Below are 20,620 nucleotides of genomic sequence, written 5' to 3'. Positions count from 1 at the left end.
ACATTACAGCTGCTACACCAAACAAAGTACAGTTACAAGAAAATATGTGTAAACCCTTTTGGAATGAGCTGTATTTCATGCATGAATGGCTTCTAAAACAAACAAACAACATAAAATAAGGAGCCATTCGTGAAGTTCTAAGGGTTTCGAAACATTTTCTCACTATTACTGTTCACAAAACAACTTCTCTCTCTGCAATAATCATAATAATAATAATACTAAACAATTAAACCCAGTGGGACTGGACAGAGTTTTGAACTGAGAAAATGGAGGAAAGCAAAGGATCTTTTGTTAATTAAAGTGCAAAATCGCAGTTACCTCCTCATCAGGTTCTTGTTCTGAATCTGATTCCTTTGAGGAGCAAGAAGCAGCAAAAGAGGGCGAGAGCACCAGAAGATAGAAAGATGGACAGAGGTACAGGAGAGACAGAAGGGGACAGAGAGAGCAGGCTAAGCAGTTATCACAGCAACAGAACATGTCTGAGGCCAGCCGGTGAGGCGTGGTGGGACGGGTTAGGTGCAACAGAAACGCATTAAAGCATTTATCAGATGTTGATCCAAAAATGTTGTAAATAAAGATACAAATAATATGAGGCCTTCCAAATATCCACAGCAATAAGTTGTGTAATTGACTAATTACATTTAATGTTTCTTCAACTATGCAGATATTGTGGTATAAAGCAATCATATCATGGCAACAAAATGAACGTATAGAATGCATGCAAACCTGCCAGAAAAGCGGACGACAAACAATCACAAAATAAATGGAAATGAAGTTTTGTTGCATTTTGTAGCATATGGCATGAACTTACCTTTGAGTAAGCTGGCAGGGTGATGTTTAGATTGCATATTGCACCATGAGTCAAAGTCCTGTAAGATCTCGGCTCTTTTGTGAAGGACAAACGCCCGCAAGGCTCTTGAGTGTTGTCTCGGATCTACAAGTGATTTGCCAAGTGTGCAGTTAAATGGCTATATGGATCCTATTAGTATTATAGTAGACATATGAATGCATAGTTGACTTACTTTGATGAAAAGAGCCAGTCGGTTCTCTTTAAAGGCATAGAAGCTGAAGACATGATGCTGGCCACTTTTTGTTAAGGGAACCAGGTTTCCAAAGCAGTCTGCATATATTGGTTTTCCTTCTAAAACCTAGAATGCAACATAATGACAATCTCTATGTTAAAAACCCATTCAATTATGTCAGTACTACAGTGGAAATATTTCTCAATTTCTAATAGTTAAGACTACAAATTGTGACAGGATTTATGCGTTTATGCATTAATGCAGGATCTTAGAACAAATCAGGCCATGATGGCTTAATTAAAACTGTGCAGAATCAGGATCAGAATCAAGATGTCACATCCAAACTTCCAACCAATCAGCAAACCTTGGAAACCTCTTTCAGAGAAGCAATGCAACAGAGGAGAATGCCTAAAGATGCAAAACAAAGCAAGTGATACCTCCAGATGTGGAGGTATACTGAGAAGTCAGTACTCTATTTTATACCTAAAGCTGATCGGGCTGCATAGAAATATATTAGCAGGAATCCATTGCAGCAATACCCATTCAGAATTCTCAGTGTTGTTGACCAGGGCCTGTCCATTACTCACCTCCACGTCTCGGCTACGTGCCACTTCTGTGAAGTTCTCTTGCTGCTCCAACGTTTTATCCATTTTATCATCAGTCATACAGAAACAGCGCAGTCGAGCCTCAATAGGGTCATGCGTTTTGGCAAAGATGACGAATTTGGCCATGTAAGGTACACAGATGATCTCACGATACACCTGAGTGGCGAAGTTCACCGACTCCTGTACTTGCCTGCAGTCGATCAGCCAGAATCTGATGAGGAAAATATGGGATATATTGCTGCTTTTGTGAGCTTCAACCAGGATTGGCACATTTGCCCAAAGTATACTTCAGTTTTGACGCAAAAGTGTATGTGCAAAGTTTCATCCTCGTCAGGTATCTGCGCTATTTCTCTCCATAAGTTATGACTGATAAAAACATCTTAGTACTCATTTAAACTAGAGTTGTGGATATGTCTTAACCCCACACAAAAGTGCTCATCAATGCAGGTACTGCGTCTGCAGTACCACTAAACACTTTCATGTACTGTGATTCCTTCATACTGAAAACTAAGGGGCGCTCTATGCACATTTAGTCCACTCGTGTTGAACAGCCATATCATGTGACATTCCAGGAAATCCTTTACATAAACAAGGCTTCCAGAAATCACTGTAACATGCAGATAAGGACGTTTTGGAGACAATAAACACACGATTGCAACAATTTATGTTTTATCTGTGTTCTTCAAGCCATGTCGGGTATTTTCATAATAATAGATTATATTTATAATGCAATGCTAATCGACATAACCTTTATCATTGTGCAGAATACTATAAAAGAATATATTTTCTGTCTGATTTTTTGAACCGAAGCCACATCAGATCACAGAAGGTTATTTATAAACTTATAAAATAAGTTTGGAGCAAAAACATGGTTTTAATCTCATAAATTGATGTATATTGATGGTGTGCAAAGCTAACATGCTAGCTAGCCCTAACATGCACCTCCCACCTTGCTGATTATTTTTATGAATAATTTTGAATAGTAAAGCTCACTGAAAAGTTTCTTTTTTCAAGAAAGGCATTTGATATAGTTTCAAAGAAGGTGAAGTGAGAAGTTTGATCAAAGAAATTAGGGATTAAAACAGTGTGAATAGAAAGTCGTCAGTACTTATAATGAAGACAAAAGAAAAGAATAATTACAGCCATAACCAAGCAGGAGAGGTGTGAATGTGCGCAGGGGAGACTGAAACTGAATGGGGCAGTTTGCACCACAAAACAATATAGACAATACACTTAGAAGATTACAATAATAAACAGTTAGCATTTTAGAGACTTCTCAAAATAAAATCACCTGACATGGTCTTTAAAAACATTTAATAAAATTCAGAGTTTTAGTCTCATCATCTTCAGATTTGAAATGGCTTTAGCTGCAATGCACTTCAATTTTATTTTCATAAAGATATTTCATAAAAATAAATTTCTAATAACTTTACAAAACTTTGAAGCTATTTATATATTTTTTTCATTATGACAATAATTAATTCTGATTTTACAATAAACTTTCACTGCTTTTAAATGAGACCATACTTTTCAAAAGTGGGGGTGAAGGCTAACAGGTTAACTTAGTGCAAAAAAAGTTCAAGGGGGCATGTGTAAGCTGAGCGTACAGAGTATGTAGACAAAATTTGACGAAGACTAAATTTCCATCACGTGTACTGTATCGTACACAAGCATACGCATAAAAACCGGAGTATATTTGGGCTTTACAAAAATTCATCATTCAAAACATATATTCAGTAATGCTCTTCTGTTGCTTCTAGAGAATATACCTGGCAGACACATTTGTGGTGAAAGACACACAGTCATTGGTGAATGTTAATGGTGTAGTTCCAGTGATATCCTCCCATTGAGCCGGAGTGGTCCCACCTATTCATGGAAGAAACGTTTTTGGTTACAAAATACAAAAAAGTCAATATTTTTGGTATTTTAAAATGAGTCGCAGTGTTTGTTGTGTGTCGTGGGTTTCGTGATCACGGAGATTGAATGTAAACACATAATTTACACGACTGAAAGAGCAAAAAGTGGAGCTAAGAGACGAAATCTCCTATGACATGATATCATCGAGGCAGAGAAAAGGTGTTATCGCTGTTTTCCATGTTCGTGAAGTAAATATGTTTACACTGCTTTTAAAGATGCCGGGTGCCGGTGTTTGGCATGCGTTTGACCAATCAACGCACACTTACGTCACTGATAGTTCCTATAGTGCTGGTTTAGACCCTACTAGGAGCTAATTTAGTTCCCCCTAAAAAGTTCCTAGAACTAAAATCATTCTTAGTTCCTGCGGTGCGAACACGGAAAAATACGGGGACTTCAGCCAATAGTTCTAGGAACTGTGAAAAGGTTCCTCCGGTGCGAAAGCCCCTAATATAAACTGAATAAATCCTAAATTTATTCTTATAACTCTGGATCGTGACACTGTGTCAGCAATATTTTGATAGCACTGCAGTGTTACACTTACGAATGCATTACTGTATAGTTGCCTCTGCAGGGGTTGGGATTAAAAATGTATTCTAATACACCATATCATGCTACAGAACGCAGAGTTTTGTTTGTGTATGTCCCTGTGTACTTTCTCACCTGTGATGCTGCATAGCAAACGTAACGTAGGAGTATCTCCACCTCCGAAGCCGCCCAGGACTGGGTCAGCAGAGCTCTTCGGGACAGGGATGGTCATGGTTATGGGTTTGTGGAATTTCCTCCTCCGTGGTTCCAGAGTCACTATAGGGCTGAATGTGGCTTTATTACCCAAATTCTTCCTCACTACATCAACACTCATGGGTTGAGCCTGACCAAAAGGCAATAATGAATAAAATGATCACAACACTGTTAAAGCATCTGTTTAAATCTATTTCAGTATTGTCGCTGTTAGCAATAGAATGCTTTTGACAGCACATACGCTGAATTCCGATTCTACGATCTACGATTTCCATTGTAAAAACTAAATTTGCTACCTGCAGGCCGACCCGGATGCGTTTAGTGAGCGCTCCCTCTGGGAAGACGGCCTGTACTTGAGGAACCACTGTGCTGCTCAGAACTCCACCTTCTGGACCAATGAGATTACTGTCCTGCTTAATTCGCGACACCACAGCAAAATACTGTGGAAAGTCTCGAGTGATGATGCGACAGATGCGCTTCCTCTCCAACTCTTCTGGCGGGTCCAGTCCTGAAATTTAAGATGGATGTACTGTACAGCATCTGTCCATTTCTTATATGTATTCAAACTAGTGGAAACAAATCTCTATAATGGGAGGTTATGATTTGTAATTGACCATGTTATGTTTATACGTAGATTCTTTCCTCACCCTCGTCCATGCCGTTGAGGATCTGGTTGAGCTCTTCTTCTGTGTACTCACAATGATGCTCCTTCCAGCTCTCTCCTGTTTCACTGCGTAAGATCACCAGCTCCCGCTCCTTCCCTCTCAGAGCCGCAAAGTGAGGGATCTCCACAATCACCGGCCTAACAGCAAGTTACGAGAACGTTATTCATACAAATGTGTGTGTGTGTGTGTGTCTGTTTGTGTGTAAATGTCTCCAATTTTACCTGCAATTAGGCTAATACATTTAGCTTTAAATCACTGTAAAAATGGCCCTAAGAGGCTTATACTAAAACAATAATAGTATAATATACAGAGGAATCAGAAATTTCTCATTGTATTTACTTGTTTCTTGTTCAGTAATGGTAACTGCAAGCAACAACTGGATATTAAATAAAGTCTATGTCATGTAATAATAAATAATGTGTATTATATTGTTTTGTTTCATTGAAAAACACAAAAAGAAAAGAAATTTTATCAAAAGCAATTGGACTTAGTTACCAAGTCTCGATACTTTTGATTAAAATTCTACTGGGTGTAGTATGGCCTAAATTAATGAAATCTTTCACAAACGTACTGAAAACCGCCATAACAATAGTCATGTTATGTTCATACCTAAAAAAATGCACACAGCCACAGAAACTCATGCTGCAACTAAAGTAGCTCAGCAAATGGCAAAACAAATAAAAATAAAATAAGATGAGCACAAACAACTGGGCACGAACAGTCACCTAAAGGAGCTAAAGGACACACAGATATTCAGAATGACACACTTGTGACAAATCACTACAAACACTATGATGTTTTGGTCATGAATTTCCCAAACCTGTGACATTTTGATGGCAAAATATAGAAGTATATTTTGCTTGGAAACAAGTTTGGAAACAATCATGAGTAATCAAGGCTAAAATGAAAAATAAAAATGACACCTATGGTACCATTTACTACTAAACAGAGCTACTTTACAACAAAAGCAGAACCAATACAACACAATTAAAAGGAAGATAGTGAGAAAGGAGAAAGTGGGGTGTGGGACTGGCATCCATTGATTGTTTCATGTGTCACTCCTACCCCAGAAATTTTGTCCCTGGTGGGCCCAGTTGCAGAATGCGGCTAACCAAACTCTCGCCCTCATTCAGAGGGGGCGGGGCAGTAGGGAGGTGGAGCTTACTGTCATCCAATAGCAGCAGTGAGAAAAGAGAGCATAGGTGGCATATTGTCGAGTTTGTTTTGTAGACACCTTCCATTTAGAAGAACTTTTCTTGAAACAAATGTTTAAAAAAAAAACAACCCTGGAAGGGTTTAAATTTCTCTGTAAGTTGCAAGTAATAAACAAAGATGATGATGATTTTCCCTGTTTAGTTTTGTAGTCCACACTAAAAGCCTGTTCCTAATGGCACCCATAAGCTCTTGCACACAAGCTTCAGAGGGGGGTGAAAACTTCTGAAACCTAAAATGACAGACGGGACACTCTGCAGTCTTGTGGAATTTATGGACACTCGAACATGACTACAAGTACACATCAACTCTGCCATTTGGGAGAGAGTTTACTTGACAACAATGCCGTTTTGGCAGAGGCTAAATTGAAGAACTCTGTCACACCGCCAACGCATATCTGCCCTTTTCCTCATTGAAATTCTGCTCTGTCAGTTCCTACACATTCAGTTTTGCTCTGGCACTTTGCAATGACGCCTTCAAAGGATATTCCACCCAAAAATGTAAATCAGTGACTGTTTTTTCATTAAAATAATCCATCTCTGTGAGTCCATTTAATGCAAGTGTCTGGGACCCCCTAAATTCAAAAAGCCGGGGTTTGGTAATCCAAACAACCGCAGCTGATGAATCCATGTCTTCTTCAGAAAAGGTGTGTGTGAGAAAAATAATAATATTTGAAACTTTTTAAACTATAAACCATCACTTCCGGTCAACGGTCATACACACATTCATGAGTTTATGCTTGATGTAAACGTCAGCATGTTGTGATGAATGATGTAAGCAGAAGTTTTGGATTACCATCGTGTTTGCTTTGTGTGGTTTTTGATGTGTCAACTTAGAGGGTTCCATCCAATGCATTATGCGGACTCACAGAGATGGAATATTTTTCTAAAAATCTTTGTTTGTGTAGATCTGAAGAAAGAAAGTCATATACATCTAGGATGTATGAGGCAGGGGCATTTTCTCTGAGGAGGCAAGGGAGGCAGTGCCTCCTCAAAAAAACTGGATGAGAAAATAATCGATATTACAAAAAAAATAAAATAAATAAAACAACGCAAACATTACAAAATGTGACATTAAAAAGTGTAAAAGTCAATCGTTTTTTTATAAAGTAACAATGTCCAACAGCGACACCCGCAGGTGAAGTTACAGCGGGAGGCTTGCCTCCTCTGTCCCCATTGAGTTAAAACAGACACCCTAAAGTGTGCGGGGGTAGTGGGGGGTAATTGGGAATCAGTGGGGGAAAGTCACATGAGAGGAGGCAGTGCCTCCATCACGCTGTGATTGGATATGATCAGTTATGATTGAATATGATTGGTTCACGTGATAAATCCTGCCTCTTGTTTTTGTACACATTCTCATCGGCCTGAATGAAGACAATGATAATGGGAAGACTAATTGAAAAGTAAGTAAACAACCATTTCAACTCTTTATATCACGTCAAAATCACATTTAAAATAGCCTGAAAACACGATGACTGTGGGGGGGGGGTTTAGTGAGCAATCAGCTTAAAGGTACATCTTCATGTCTGTGGCCAGTGTGCATAAGCTTGGTGACTGCTGAAAATAAGTTGACAATTAAAATGAAACGCCCTCATACTCGGGCTTCAGCCATGAAACGCTTGACGCCTCTCTCACCTCATTAGGCAGCATGGTGACGTCTGCAGAATATGTCTTGTTAAAGTCTTAAAGAAGAGTATTTGGTCGCTCCAATTTTGACACCAACAAAGAATGGCAGTTTATGCTCAATCATGGGACTTACATACTGATGAACTTCACTCTGGAACACAGAAAGTTCCTTAGATCTGTATTTGGGGGAAAAGTTTACCAATCCCAAGTACTTCTTTCAGCCTGACCTTAGCATTTCCTACCTTCACAAAATACTCTGGCTCCACTGCAAATCCAAGGGCCACAACAATCGAGTTTAGATCAATCGGATACTTTGGTGTCTCAGAATAGAGACCTTGTTCTTGGTCACCTTCAGAGACTATATTTGAGAATTAACCTTCAGAGGAGTGTTTTGTTGCTGAGAGACTATATTCCTGCAGGTGCTCGAACCTAGAAAGATCTATATACTGTGCAACTTGAGCACATGTTGATAAAATTTTCATTCATTGGAATGTTCACTGTGCATGGGTATTCTTTAGTAGTTAATCGTTGATTTTACATCGGTTGTACACTCGCTATTGAGGTGCATTATGGGATTGAATGAGTGCACTCGATAATGTCCACTATGGTTTCGGACACCACTACAAATGGCTGTCCACCTCAAATAGTGCATAGACTTTATGTAGATTACCATTCATCAACTGTTAGTAAGGGAAAAACATATTAAATCAATTCAAGAAGGGTTTTTTTTTTTTTTTATGGTACATTGACCCCACCCCCCACCCCTGGAAAAAAAATAAAAAAATCAGGTGGTACAGCCTTGTTAAATACAGAAAAGCAGAAGCAGCATCAGTAATTTTAACAGGAGGTGAGTAATAAAGGCAGCAAAGAACACATGTAGACAAATGTACTGTACATTTTTTCATTAAAGCAGTGTTATAGGTGAAAAAGTGTTGATACTCAGAAAGTAGTTGAACTCATGTTACACCATAAACCAGAGGTGTGAAACTCAGCTCCCGTAGGGCCGCAGTCCTGCAGAGCTTTAGTTCTAACCCTGCTCCAGCTATCATACCTGCAGTTAGTGATGGGCGATTTCGAAACCTTAACAAATTTTTTGTTTCGAATCGGTGGTTCGGAGTGTGTATCAAACTGCCAAAGTCACGTGATTTCAGTAAACGAGGCTTAGTTACATCATAACTGCTTCCAAATGTGCGGATTCACTGAGATCGGCTACCAGCGGCAAACCATTGAACAAGTGTTTATGGGTTTTACCTGATCTCTGATCAGTTTTATATATTTGTTGACGTTTTAATTAGACATTAGTATAATTAAAAGGATTAATAGTATTTAATAGTCTTTTATTTAATTTATTTTAAATTTAATAGCCTGTTTAGCTGAGCCGTCCATAGAACAAACAAAACAATCCCTGAAAATTGATAAAAGAGCACATATTATACAGATACTTGATATTTAATCTTATTAGATGAGTAGTTAATTGCATTTGATAGATTTTACTTTCAATAAAACATTTGCAATGGGTTTGTAAAAGGTGTTTTTATGCATGTTTGGCCTGAGTTTTTGTTGCATTTACACTGTTCTGAGCAGCGAGTGGCGTTTTGGGCGCTTTGAAACAGTGAGTCATTTTGCAAAGCAATTGGTTCAATTGATTCGAAGCTTTGAAAAGCTTTGTTTCTCCCATCACTACCTGCAGTTCTCAAATAATCTTGATTAGCTGGATCAGGTGCATAAATTAGGGTTGCAGGACTGTGACCCTGTGCTTCCCTGCCATAAACCCATTTGTCTAATTTGGCATTAAATTTTTGCATAGTTCAGCCATGAAACTCTTCCGGGTAGCTGATTTGTTCTTTTAAGATGGCAGTGCCGCCAATCTATCTCTCTTTCCTATCTATTCAACCTTATATATATTCCCTTCCTGACCTGGTCCAACTCAGTCCTGTGCACCATGAGAATTTTCTTTACTCCTCCTCCTCCCCAGCACCACCTGTCTAGATCTGCTGCAGGAGTTCTCTTATACTCCACCTTGCAGAAGTAGCATTGTAATTCTGAGTGCATTTCAGAAGTAAGCTTTACTTCAATTGTTCCTACACTTCATTCTTACATAAAATTTTGTTTAATTAAAAGTTCACTAAGTTTACCAAAAGTTTACAAAGTTCATGGCTTTAAAGGGGCTATATGTAATAATTTTTCATGTATTAATCACTTTTTTTTTTTTTTGCTAATGTGTGAACAGCTTGTAATGAAACTTAAAAAACTTCCCTAACTTCCTAGGTTGTCTATGAAAGCCAGTAGACTGATTTTTATGTGAAGGACTCGGGTCGTTTTTGCCAGGGAAATCGAAAGGATGTGACTTTTACGATTGTATAATGCTTATACAATGTTCAGGGTAATGCCCAAAGATCCGTTCTGTACTGTAATGTCAATGTGTCATGCAAAGAAAAGGGATTCATTCAAACTATAGTGTCACACAGCCAGATCTACACAATCTCAAATATACTTTATAATCAAACTATCATAACAGTGTGATTTTAATGACCTCATCTGTCGCCATGAAAGCGCATATTTACATATTCATCTAAACATCGCTCTCAGCAGCGTGGACGGCGTCAGGATGATCGCTAACAGTATATCGCTGCAGAGGTATTTTCAACTTTTGACTTCTAAGCACAAGAAAGACCTTTGCAGTGAGTATATCAGGGACTTGAATCACGTTTAGTCTCGTGTGCAAAATAATTTGCTGCTGCAGTTCAATTAATGGCCACCGGTGTCGCTAATAATAAGGGTTTCTAAATTCTACATACAGCCCCTTTAAATATATATCCATGAATTTCATTTGAGGGATACAGTTAGAAGTAATGATTCTAGCATGTTTGCTGAAATACCACTTTTGATTTAGTTTAAAATACTCCAGCATTGTTCATTGACGAAAAGTCAGAATGTCATATTCTGATCATTCAAACAATCAATATAAAAATTATCAACATGTTCAGAGTTTAAATAGTGATGAGAGACTGCAATCATACTTTCACTCTCCAACACTTTGATAAAATAAACTCATATCAACGTTTGCTTACCCAAGGAACTGTGCTCCAGAGGGTCCAACCTCGATCAGCCTGCTGGCTAGACCGTCTCCCTCTACCATGGGGGGCATGGTTGCCAATCGGTGCCTTTTGACCAGTCTACAGGTGACTCGAGTAGGGGCGCTGCACTTCCGCGGCGGAATGAGCAGTCGCAGACCATTGTGGCGACATCCTCGCATGGCACCTCCACGGGCGTCCACCATGAAGCTGACCAAGAAACTGCAGTGAGGATGCACAATGTTAAAATGCATCTGAAAAAGGGATCGCATCTTCAGATGAAGGAAGAGTTTAGTAATAATAAACAAAAGAAAAACATATGCATGTCATGGAATCACAAGTCACTTCGAAAGGTGATCATGAAATTCCAGTCTCAGTGTTTATATGTAGGTATTAGTACGTAACAAGTACAAAAACACATTTGAAATATACAATATGGGCGTATAGACAACATCGAAAATGCAAACATTATTGTGTATTTACAGCTTTAGAATTTATGTTTATAGTTATAAATTTGTATACTTATATTTTTACCATTTTTAGATTAATTTAAGATCCCAAACTAAACATTACCACTGTTATAGAGAGTATAAAAAGAATATATAAAACATAACGGGCAGAAAAATGCTTTCCATTTTCAATGGAAAGTGGCTAAAAGTAGCCTGCTCAAAAAGTCTATAAATGTCACCAGATGACGTAATGCACCAACTGTCGACACTTTCCATCTGCTTTCTCTCCTAATCCATGTTCACATACTGTATTTTAATACAATATATAGCCGAATGTTCAATAAAGTGTCTAATTTACTTATTTTCTGTCAGACAACAGAACAGGTGTGATATAGTGACAGACTACATGTTAACCAGCAGTCTAAAAAGTGGCTAGATTTGTTGTTGTTACATTTTTGAGAAAAAAGTCAATAAAGGCGTGTGCAAAAATCTAGTGACGAAGTTGCTAAATTGGACAACACTGAACAGATGTCCTCTAATCACTATCATTTAATTATTACTAAACTGTCAAAAAGCAGTATCTAAGTGTCATGATTTGTCTGTTTTCATTGCTTGGGTTTAGAGTCAGTCCTTGGTTTCTATGGTTACTTTTTTTGGTCCTAATTAGTCTCACCTGTGCCTTGTTCCCCTCAATAATATGGATTATTTTTTATGATCATTTTATGTTTCGTTTTTTGGTGTATTTCATAGTAATTTTTTGTCACAGTATATTGAGAAAATATTTTGTGTATCCCACGGCAAACAACATAAATATTACGTGATAAGTAATGGATAAACGATTACAGAAAAGTTATTCATTTTAAGTTTTTAAAGTGTAGTCTTGTTTAACATTATGTAATAATTTGAATCAAGTTAATGTAATCGAGTCAACTATATTAAACAAATGCAACTGAGACAATACTGTAATCTCCATGATAATAAATACATAGTATCAAACGATTAATTCCATGAATTCAGTATTCATAAATAAGGATTTGTAAACGTGTATGTCAATAAAGTTGTTCATATGTAAATAATTTACATTTTAGATGCTGTCAGAATGTCAGTATTGTACATTTTGTTGTCTACTGTGTATGGAAACCACACTTTACATAAAATACATACGAATACCCATAAAATCACAGTGGATATTCAAACGCATCAACATTATCAAAACAACATATATCACTGTTTGATTTTCATGCAAACACACACACACACACACACACACACACACACACACACACACACACACACACACACACACACACCTGCACAGATCATCTGGAATTATGATTTAGAGATACAATCCTGGAGACACAACATGCATGGCAAACAAAAAAGTGCCTGTGTGATTTTAATGTAAATATAATGTAAATTTTACACAGTAATTACAATACTGAAAATTCTTATGCTGGTGAACTGTTATGGAAATGCACATATTTCACTTTCAGTAATTATAAGGCTTTTGTAAACACAAATTAACATGATCTTAAGTATATACTTAAATTGATCATTTATTTTGTTATATAATTTGTTATTTTGTTCTTCTGATCTCACTTAAGTGCTAGTGATTGAGAACCACCACTGGGATCATAGTAATGCTGGAAAGAACTAATGGCTGGATGATGATGTTAATAATGATGATAATAATAATAATAATGTTACTGTAATGGTGGAATATCACATCATACAGGATGAGTTTCGTCAGTTCCAAAATCTATGATTAAAAACATGAACCCTTTCACACAGAGAGCTCACTACGGTAGAGATCTATTAAAAACAAACAAATGAGAAATAAACAACAATATTGTGTTAGTCTCCAAGACGAGTTTGTGAAATGACCAACAACATTCAGATGACTTCAAACTTGCAGTGCCTTTTGGCATCTTTAGGGTCCTTTGATAAAATGATGTTATAAGATTCTACACATAAATCTAAAAGTCAAGTATATTAATGCCATAAGCCTGGTGTATATATATATATATATATATGTGTGTGTGTGTGTGTGTGTGTGAATTTGATCACAAATTGTAATATTCCAAGAGGCATAGCAAGAAGAACTAAGTGGTCCTTGTGCACACTGAATGGAGCAGAGGAGGTCAGAGGTCAAATGACACGTCGCTTTAGTCACCTGCTATTGTCATGGTCATGACATGGAGAACAACGGCTGAAATACCATCCATCAGAGAGAAAGAGTCAGAAAGAGAGAATGAAGTTTGAAAAACAGAGGAACTTACAGTAAAGTGAGCAGTGATATAGCAAGAAAACTGTAGGTTTCTGGTTATTAAAGATTTGTGCAGAATATGTACGCATATTTTGTTAAAAACCTTAGGCAATATCAAGAACAAATATTTAATTGTGATTTAAAAGAAGAATCATTCACAATAAAACCAGAAACATGTTGACTGTCATGTTTTTGATGACAGATGTTTTTCATACCCAGAATGAGCAGGACTTGAGGAAAGTGCGATGTTGTCCAAGTTTTCCATGTCCCAGCTCAGTCTGCACGAGTCCTGTTCATTTTCTCTTGCAAGAGAAGACACCTGGAGTGGGAAAAAGGCATCTCTGTTAAAACTGGGAATGATCCTGTTTAAATAGCAGCAGTTTAAGTGACTGATATTATTCACATTAAGTGTAAATAGTTGTTAGATGCTATTTATACTTAGTGCAGATAGTGGCAGATATGATTTGCACCTCAGTGTATTGTAGTATATTATAAAATAGTGTACAATAATAACAATATTGCAATAATAACAGTGTATATGATTATATATTTTTTTAAATCATAAATGGATGCTGCTTTATTCTATCCCTAAAGTCCTGTTAAACACTTTATTCTCAATATTAAAGCTGCAGTCCGTAGGTTTTGCCTCTTTGTCGCCATCTCTGTTTGAAACCTGCAATTGCAGTTATTTGCGGAAGTATCATCTTTACGTGTGTTGTGCATCCGCACGGCTCCTCAGCGTGTATGAATCTAATGTTTGCTGTCAGATTACAGATTCTACACCTTGGAAAATGACCAAAATAAGAATTTTCACCGGAAAATGTCATCTGAACAAGTAAGTAACATGTCTGCCACTTTTGTTCTGACCAACTGAGAAAAAAAAGCATTACAATAAATCACACTGCCAATGGTGATTAAATCTAATGATCACTTAGCTCATATCACATCAAACCGTGCAAATTATTATTATTGTTGTTATGCTTTCTTCTCAAATTGTTAATGATAACAACATCGTTTAATTATTCCAGCTGCTGTGAGAAAAGGCTATAAATGATCCATTACCTGCAGCATCCTCACATGATTTAGCCTATTAGCTGGGACTCCTTCTTCATGTAAACAGACGTGACGTAATGACGCAAAGACGAACGGCGATATGCTCAAATTTCCCACGGAAACCTACCAGTACCACTCGGATTAGGAAACTTTATTACAAGCTTACCGTTGTGAATCAGGCTAAGGTAAGGAGATAGTTTTGAACACTGGCTGGTTATGTACTTGCTCAAAAATTGATTTTAGATTATTTGTAACCAATAAAAAGTTACAGACTGCAGCTTTAAATACCCATTAGGCACTTTATTTCCACTTTTCAAATATGTTCTTAATTTTTATTTAAAATAAATTCCTCTCCGAGCTGATATGCGATGTGAATGAGTTTGGAAAAAGGTGGATTCGAACTTGGGTTGGTTGCGTCAAAAGCTAATGTCATCCGCCTTCCTTTCCACGCCGCTGATACTGTTATCAGACAGGTTTCTTTTGTCATTTTGTCTGGACCAATCAGGCCATGGTGGGCGGAGTTACTGTAAACAGCCTCTGCCAACAAGGCAGCCATTTTGCACTTGGTGTAAATAGACACTGTGTATGTTATATTGCTTTAAATACTTTGATACCAGGTAGTATAATACTCTAAATGAGCATTATGTTATAATGTTCAGCGTTTCTTCATTATATGTTATAATACGTATGACTACTGGTGCGTCCCAATTCATGTACTTGTGCACTATTCTATGCTGTTTTATAGTATAAACAGTGTGAGTAGTGTGTTCACACTGAAAATCCCAAATAGAAAAAGTGCATTTTAAATACCCGGATGATGCACTTAATTGTCACAGCTTTAATTATGTAGCAGAGGGGGAGGGGCTTCAGCCTCTGATGATGAATAACTAAATAACCGTATAAAGTTAAGTGCATAGTGTATAGTGCGTCCTTTGGGACACAACTTATATCTTTAAATTTCTGTCTTTTGTACTCAATTTTATGACTTTTAAGAGCAATTCACTTTCACTTTGATTAATTGCTGTCCAAAACTAAAGAATTAAAACTTTAGTTTTCAGTTTTAGTGGGTCGAGTTTTTTGCTTACATATTAATCCTTACAAATTCTTGAAGGGCACCAGAGGGTACATATACATTTATTATATGATTATACAATTATATTATATTTACATATTGCATTTTACAATATTCAAAAAAGCAAAAAAAAAACAAAAAAAAATTCTCAACTTCACCTGGTTACTGTACATCATCTCCTCCATCATCCCATAATGTTTTGCAGGATAGTAGCTTTGATGAGTGGGTGTGTAGGATCTGTCCAGACTGAAGGAAAACACACAGTACACATCCATCAGTAGTCCTCAAAATACACTGTATTGGAACCAAAATAGTGTGTCATCATAAAGGGAGTGCAACATCTCTCACATACCTTTGTAAGCGACTATGTCAGCGTTAGCAGAAAGAAAAATAAGTGGATTACATTTAAATTTATACATTTACTGTGAGTTCCACTAAGGAACTGTAGGTGATTACAACGTGTACACAAAAGAAAATTCGACAGTATCCAAACTGAAGTACCTGTCGGATTGGCCTCCTTCTAAACTGAAGCGCAGGTAGTTCATGCCGTCCAGGTACTGCCCAGGTAGAGAGTCGTCTCCTAACTCTCTCAGATCCTCTGCTCTCAGATATTCTCCACCATCACCTGTCATGGTGTCATCACCTGGTGACAGACAAACCATGTTATTACTGTAATTCCATATATCTATTTAAGCATTAACAAGCATTTATCCAAAAACATAAGAGACCTTGAGAGAAAACACCTGAGAAGCATCATATACGCACACACAAACGCAAACACACAACCTTCACTTTAGAGATTCTCTGTTCTTTCCATTTACACTATCAGCAAAGCCTGTCTCAGCAGTCTACTGTACACTGCAGCACTTCTAGGATAGGATAAGCTAAATGAAGCAGCCGCAGTTCTCAAGTCTGGCCAGCAGGGGCAGCATCTCTAGCATGTGCTGTAAGCCAATGACTGACAATTAAATCAAGACATACTGTAGACCGACAGTGGCGTTTGCCTTTCAGTTGCATATTGGCTGCCTGGAGTGTGGAGCAATGAAGAAAAAAATAGTTAAGTTGAAGTAACTAAAACTAAAAAGTAATAAAAACTATATAGACATTTTTTTTAACAAGAACAACAAAATTACAAAAAAAGAAAAAAGAAAAAAATTAAAATAAAAACAGAAAATGTAAAAATAAAGTATTAACAAAAAACATAAAAGTATATCAATGATACTAAAAATGTTAAATAACACAAATACGCTTTATGTATTTAATCTCACTTTATTAACCAATGTCTTTGCTGCTGATCTTCGATGATCCAGTTCAACCATACGAATAAGATAAACATCACATTTGAACTGCCAAACGTAGTTATTGTAAAGCATTACTTTTAAAAGTAACTTTCCCCAACACTGCGAGATAATTACTAGACAGACTTATAAATTCATATTTCAACTTATAAAATACTCCAATATTTGGCATACAACTAAAACCTTTTGACTGCACTAAATTCCAATCAACAATAGCAAAAATAAAATAATTTAATACATATCACTGTGTTAGGTTAGTCAGTCATTTAGTAAACTGCATAAATGTAACCAATCCCATCATGCCATGCACACTTCTTCCATATCATCACTGTCGGGCGGAAACCTTGTAACCTCATATTTTGTCTTTTTTTTTCAAACTGTCAGTCAAACCTCTTAACTCCGCCCACCTCTATCTTGAAGAAGTGCCGCACACAGTTTAGATTGTCTCTGCTTGTTTGCAGTGCAAGGGTAAATAAAGAACTGCTTGTTTGAATATGTACAGCGTTTTTCTTTACTCAAGAAACAATATGTATAAAGGCTAATGTTTTATGTATTTGAGGAGCGGAGAAGAGTGTCTTAGTCTAGCATCTGTGACTGTCATCGAGTCTTTAGAAGTAGCAGCCTTTGATATGTTTCACCCGTTTTACTTGAAACGTGCCTCGTAACTGAAGGAGCGACAAAGAGCCCCGCCTTCGCCATCACACCGCACACACACAACAGGGTTGGAAATTAACAGGGCCTCAGGGCAAAAATGCCACCAAAAATAATAAAAATGCTTCCAAAAACCAAGATATGGTGCAAAAAAGTTTCTGTATAAGTTCTTGTTTTTAATATTTATAAGCAATTCTACAAGAGCAAAAGTGCTGTTTTCCCGAATATCATCACGTTTGCAAATGTGAAATTGATTTTATACAACAATTCATTAAACAATAAGTTAATAGGCTATTAGGTGACTTACATTTTAGACACAATTTTGTCTGTTTTCCCTCTATTTTGCAAATGAAAATAATTCCAAACAGTAGAGCCATTGCACGTCTCAGAACAACAGTTTCAGTTTCGTTACTGAATGAATCCACGTTTTTGAAGGAATCGTTCTAATGAATAAATCGATAACTCACTTCTTATCGTCACTTCTGCTTAGTCTCTGAATGAATCAGCCATTTTGAATGAATCTTTTGACTGAATGATTCAATGACTCACTGGTTAAGACAATGATTTGCCACCACCTACTGGCGGTTTTAATATCATTTCATTTTAGCTAAGGGACGAAGATTGAATGCTGTTTTTGTTTTTGTCGTGATTGTAATAAATGTGGATATTGTTATGTATAGTCTCTGACTATATATAAATCCACAATATCAACTCTGACAACACAGTGTTCAATTATTTAAAAAATACAGTGTTTTTTCCATTTTGCTGAAAAGTATCGGTTTTGGACAAGGTTTCCGCCCGACAGCGACGACATACAACTATTATTAACATCATTAAAACCACAATCAGAAGTTTGAGCAGTTATTACACCACACCAATCCACGCTTTCTATACCTTCAAAATCAATAGAGTCATCTGACATAGCCTCATCATCTATCTGTATCTCTCTCGGAACTGCAGGAAATTCCACGTTAATACACATAATTAACCCGATCACAGCAGAATACATTCAACAGAAAACTTGTCAACAGATTACAAGAGAAAACTCATCAGACGTGCCAAGAGATCCTCGGGATTGACTGATTGATTGATTGACTGACTGATGGACTGATTGAATAAAGCAGTTTAATAAAATAAAAAAGCAATAAAGTAATTGTTGGTCACACTCACCCTCTTCATCAGACACTTCGAGCACTTCCGTCATGGTCTCTGGCACATTTAGCTTGTGTTTCTCTGTCACCGTCTGTATAGAAGCACATTTTTTTAAATACAGTAAAAACCAACAGTGTATTTATTTGCAGGACCTTCTTACAAATGCATATTCGTAGGTGAACTTGCCGTTGTTGTAGTGATAATTTCTTCTGTCACTACTTTCAGCGTGTCAACCACAGAAATGTAACCAAGACGACGTGCGATGGCAAGAGCGGTGTTTCCATTCTACACAATAAAGGACGTGACATCAACGACAAGATTAGTCAACGCCAGCTGCTTTTTTACATTTTTCTTCTTCTCAGGGTAACTTGTATTAAAGTCAGTATGGTCTATTTTGCCAGTGTGTGTGTGTGTGTGTGTGTGTGTGTGTGTGTGTGTACTTACCACAGTGACAGCATTGGGTTTGGCTCCATACTGGAGCAAGACGTTAATTAAGTGTGTGTTGCCTTGTTGTGCAGCCTGGTGTAGAGGCGTATAACCATTCTGACAAGAATGCAAATATTATATTTCACAATATGCCCACGTTGCAATCTTTTGTGTATTTCATATATATTTTACTTATGATTATATAGTATGAGTGACAAAACTGTCTTCATATTAATATAAAACATGAATAGATTAAGAAATACCTTTGTTTTAGCATTGACACTTGCCCCGCTCGTCAATAGAAAATTAACCATCTTAGCATTTCCATAGTGACACGAGACAATAAGAGGTGTGTATCCCAACTGCAATAGAGATCATATCGTCACAGTCAGTGAAATGTATTAAAGAATGTAAAAAGCCTTGTTTTGGGGTATAATAACGTTCTTCTTACTTTGGTTTGCTGGTCGAGGTTGGCACCATTTTTAACTAAGATCTCGCCAACACCGACTTTGTCTTCTTGGGCAGCAAGATGAAGGGATGTGAGTCCACTCTTAGAAAACATTAAAAACATGAACCAACCAAACCAGATATTTACTAGAGTTCAGCATCACAAAAAGAAGAGCTTAATAACAGTCTTGGTTATTCTCAAACAAATGTAGGGTCCAATAACACATAAAAGAAACTGAACAGGACAAGCACAATAAACAAGCTCCTCTATTTCTAAAGCACTTGAGAGCCTTTTATCAAGAGAACAAACACAAACCGTCATTCAAACCTCTAAATCATGAGTCTAGGGTCAAATGGCTTATATGTCCTTTCCTTTTCATTGCTTTGTGTTATCGTTATTTCTTTGCTGTTTGCTGTTGCTGTCAATCATCTTCACAGTGAAAATCCTCCACAGTCAATTTAATTTAATTTCCTATCGTATCAGAGAGAAATGTAGCAGCACGTTGATCTGCCAGTCGTAATGATGCATTTAATAGTTAATGACCAAACGTATCTTTATAAAAGTTCGCAGTGCTGTTGCAGAAGAAATATAATGTGGATACCATGAGGTATCTTTTCATGAGGTTAGATACTAATTTTTAATCACTCAAACCCCTTTATCTCAACCTCTCTACTTAACCGTCAGTCTCGCATATCCACCATGTTTGTAGTTTTTTAACACTTTTTATTTGCGTTTCAACATCGGTCGTTGGAGTGTGTAAACGGAAACTGTCGACCATCTTTGGAATACTCATTTCAACATTGTACGATTTGAGACACTAATTCTAATTTCGAAAACTATTTAGGACGGATATGCGAATTGGGACGCAGCACGGATATCGAATTTTATTACCTGACAGCATACTGACTTATCAGTGGATGCAAAATTAAAATTCTTAACTCAAGTTT

The 20,620-nt window shown here is 37.1% G+C and overlaps 1 protein-coding gene across 16 annotated transcripts in view; it reads right to left on the bottom strand.

Annotated features, from left to right (window-relative positions):
* ank2b (ankyrin 2b, neuronal) overlaps positions 1-20,620 on the bottom strand; it is a 112,067-nt gene that overhangs the window by 29,428 nt on the left and 62,019 nt on the right. For 9 of the 16 annotated variants that reach the window (XM_051901323.1, XM_051901318.1, XM_051901319.1 and 6 more), the window contains 20 exons: positions 19,677-19,775; positions 19,489-19,587; positions 19,244-19,342; positions 18,986-19,084; positions 18,818-18,890; positions 16,200-16,341; positions 16,051-16,062; positions 15,857-15,944; positions 13,789-13,892; positions 13,481-13,516; positions 10,856-11,080; positions 6,013-6,111; positions 4,930-5,084; positions 4,579-4,790; positions 4,205-4,412; positions 3,397-3,493; positions 1,610-1,838; positions 1,023-1,148; positions 812-934; positions 319-351 (listed from right to left, as the gene is read on the bottom strand). In XM_051901323.1, coding sequence (XP_051757283.1) covers positions 319-351; positions 812-934; positions 1,023-1,148; positions 1,610-1,838; positions 3,397-3,493; positions 4,205-4,412; positions 4,579-4,790; positions 4,930-5,084; positions 6,013-6,111; positions 10,856-11,080; positions 13,481-13,516; positions 13,789-13,892; positions 15,857-15,944; positions 16,051-16,062; positions 16,200-16,341; positions 18,818-18,890; positions 18,986-19,084; positions 19,244-19,342; positions 19,489-19,587; positions 19,677-19,775 — 2,358 coding nt within the window. The remainder of the gene's footprint in view (positions 1-318; positions 352-811; positions 935-1,022; positions 1,149-1,609; positions 1,839-3,396; positions 3,494-4,204; positions 4,413-4,578; positions 4,791-4,929; positions 5,085-6,012; positions 6,112-10,855; positions 11,081-13,480; positions 13,517-13,788; positions 13,893-15,856; positions 15,945-16,050; positions 16,063-16,199; positions 16,342-18,817; positions 18,891-18,985; positions 19,085-19,243; positions 19,343-19,488; positions 19,588-19,676; positions 19,776-20,620) is intronic. The other 7 variants (XM_051901332.1, XM_051901334.1, XM_051901324.1 and 4 more) reach the window with 5 other exon arrangements.

This window comes from Ctenopharyngodon idella, chromosome 7 (assembly GCF_019924925.1).
Source record: "Ctenopharyngodon idella isolate HZGC_01 chromosome 7, HZGC01, whole genome shotgun sequence".
Taxonomy (NCBI): domain Eukaryota; kingdom Metazoa; phylum Chordata; class Actinopteri; order Cypriniformes; family Xenocyprididae; genus Ctenopharyngodon; species Ctenopharyngodon idella.
The sequence above is the reverse complement of the archived record's forward strand: the minus strand, read 5'-3'. Positions and strand labels throughout refer to the sequence as shown.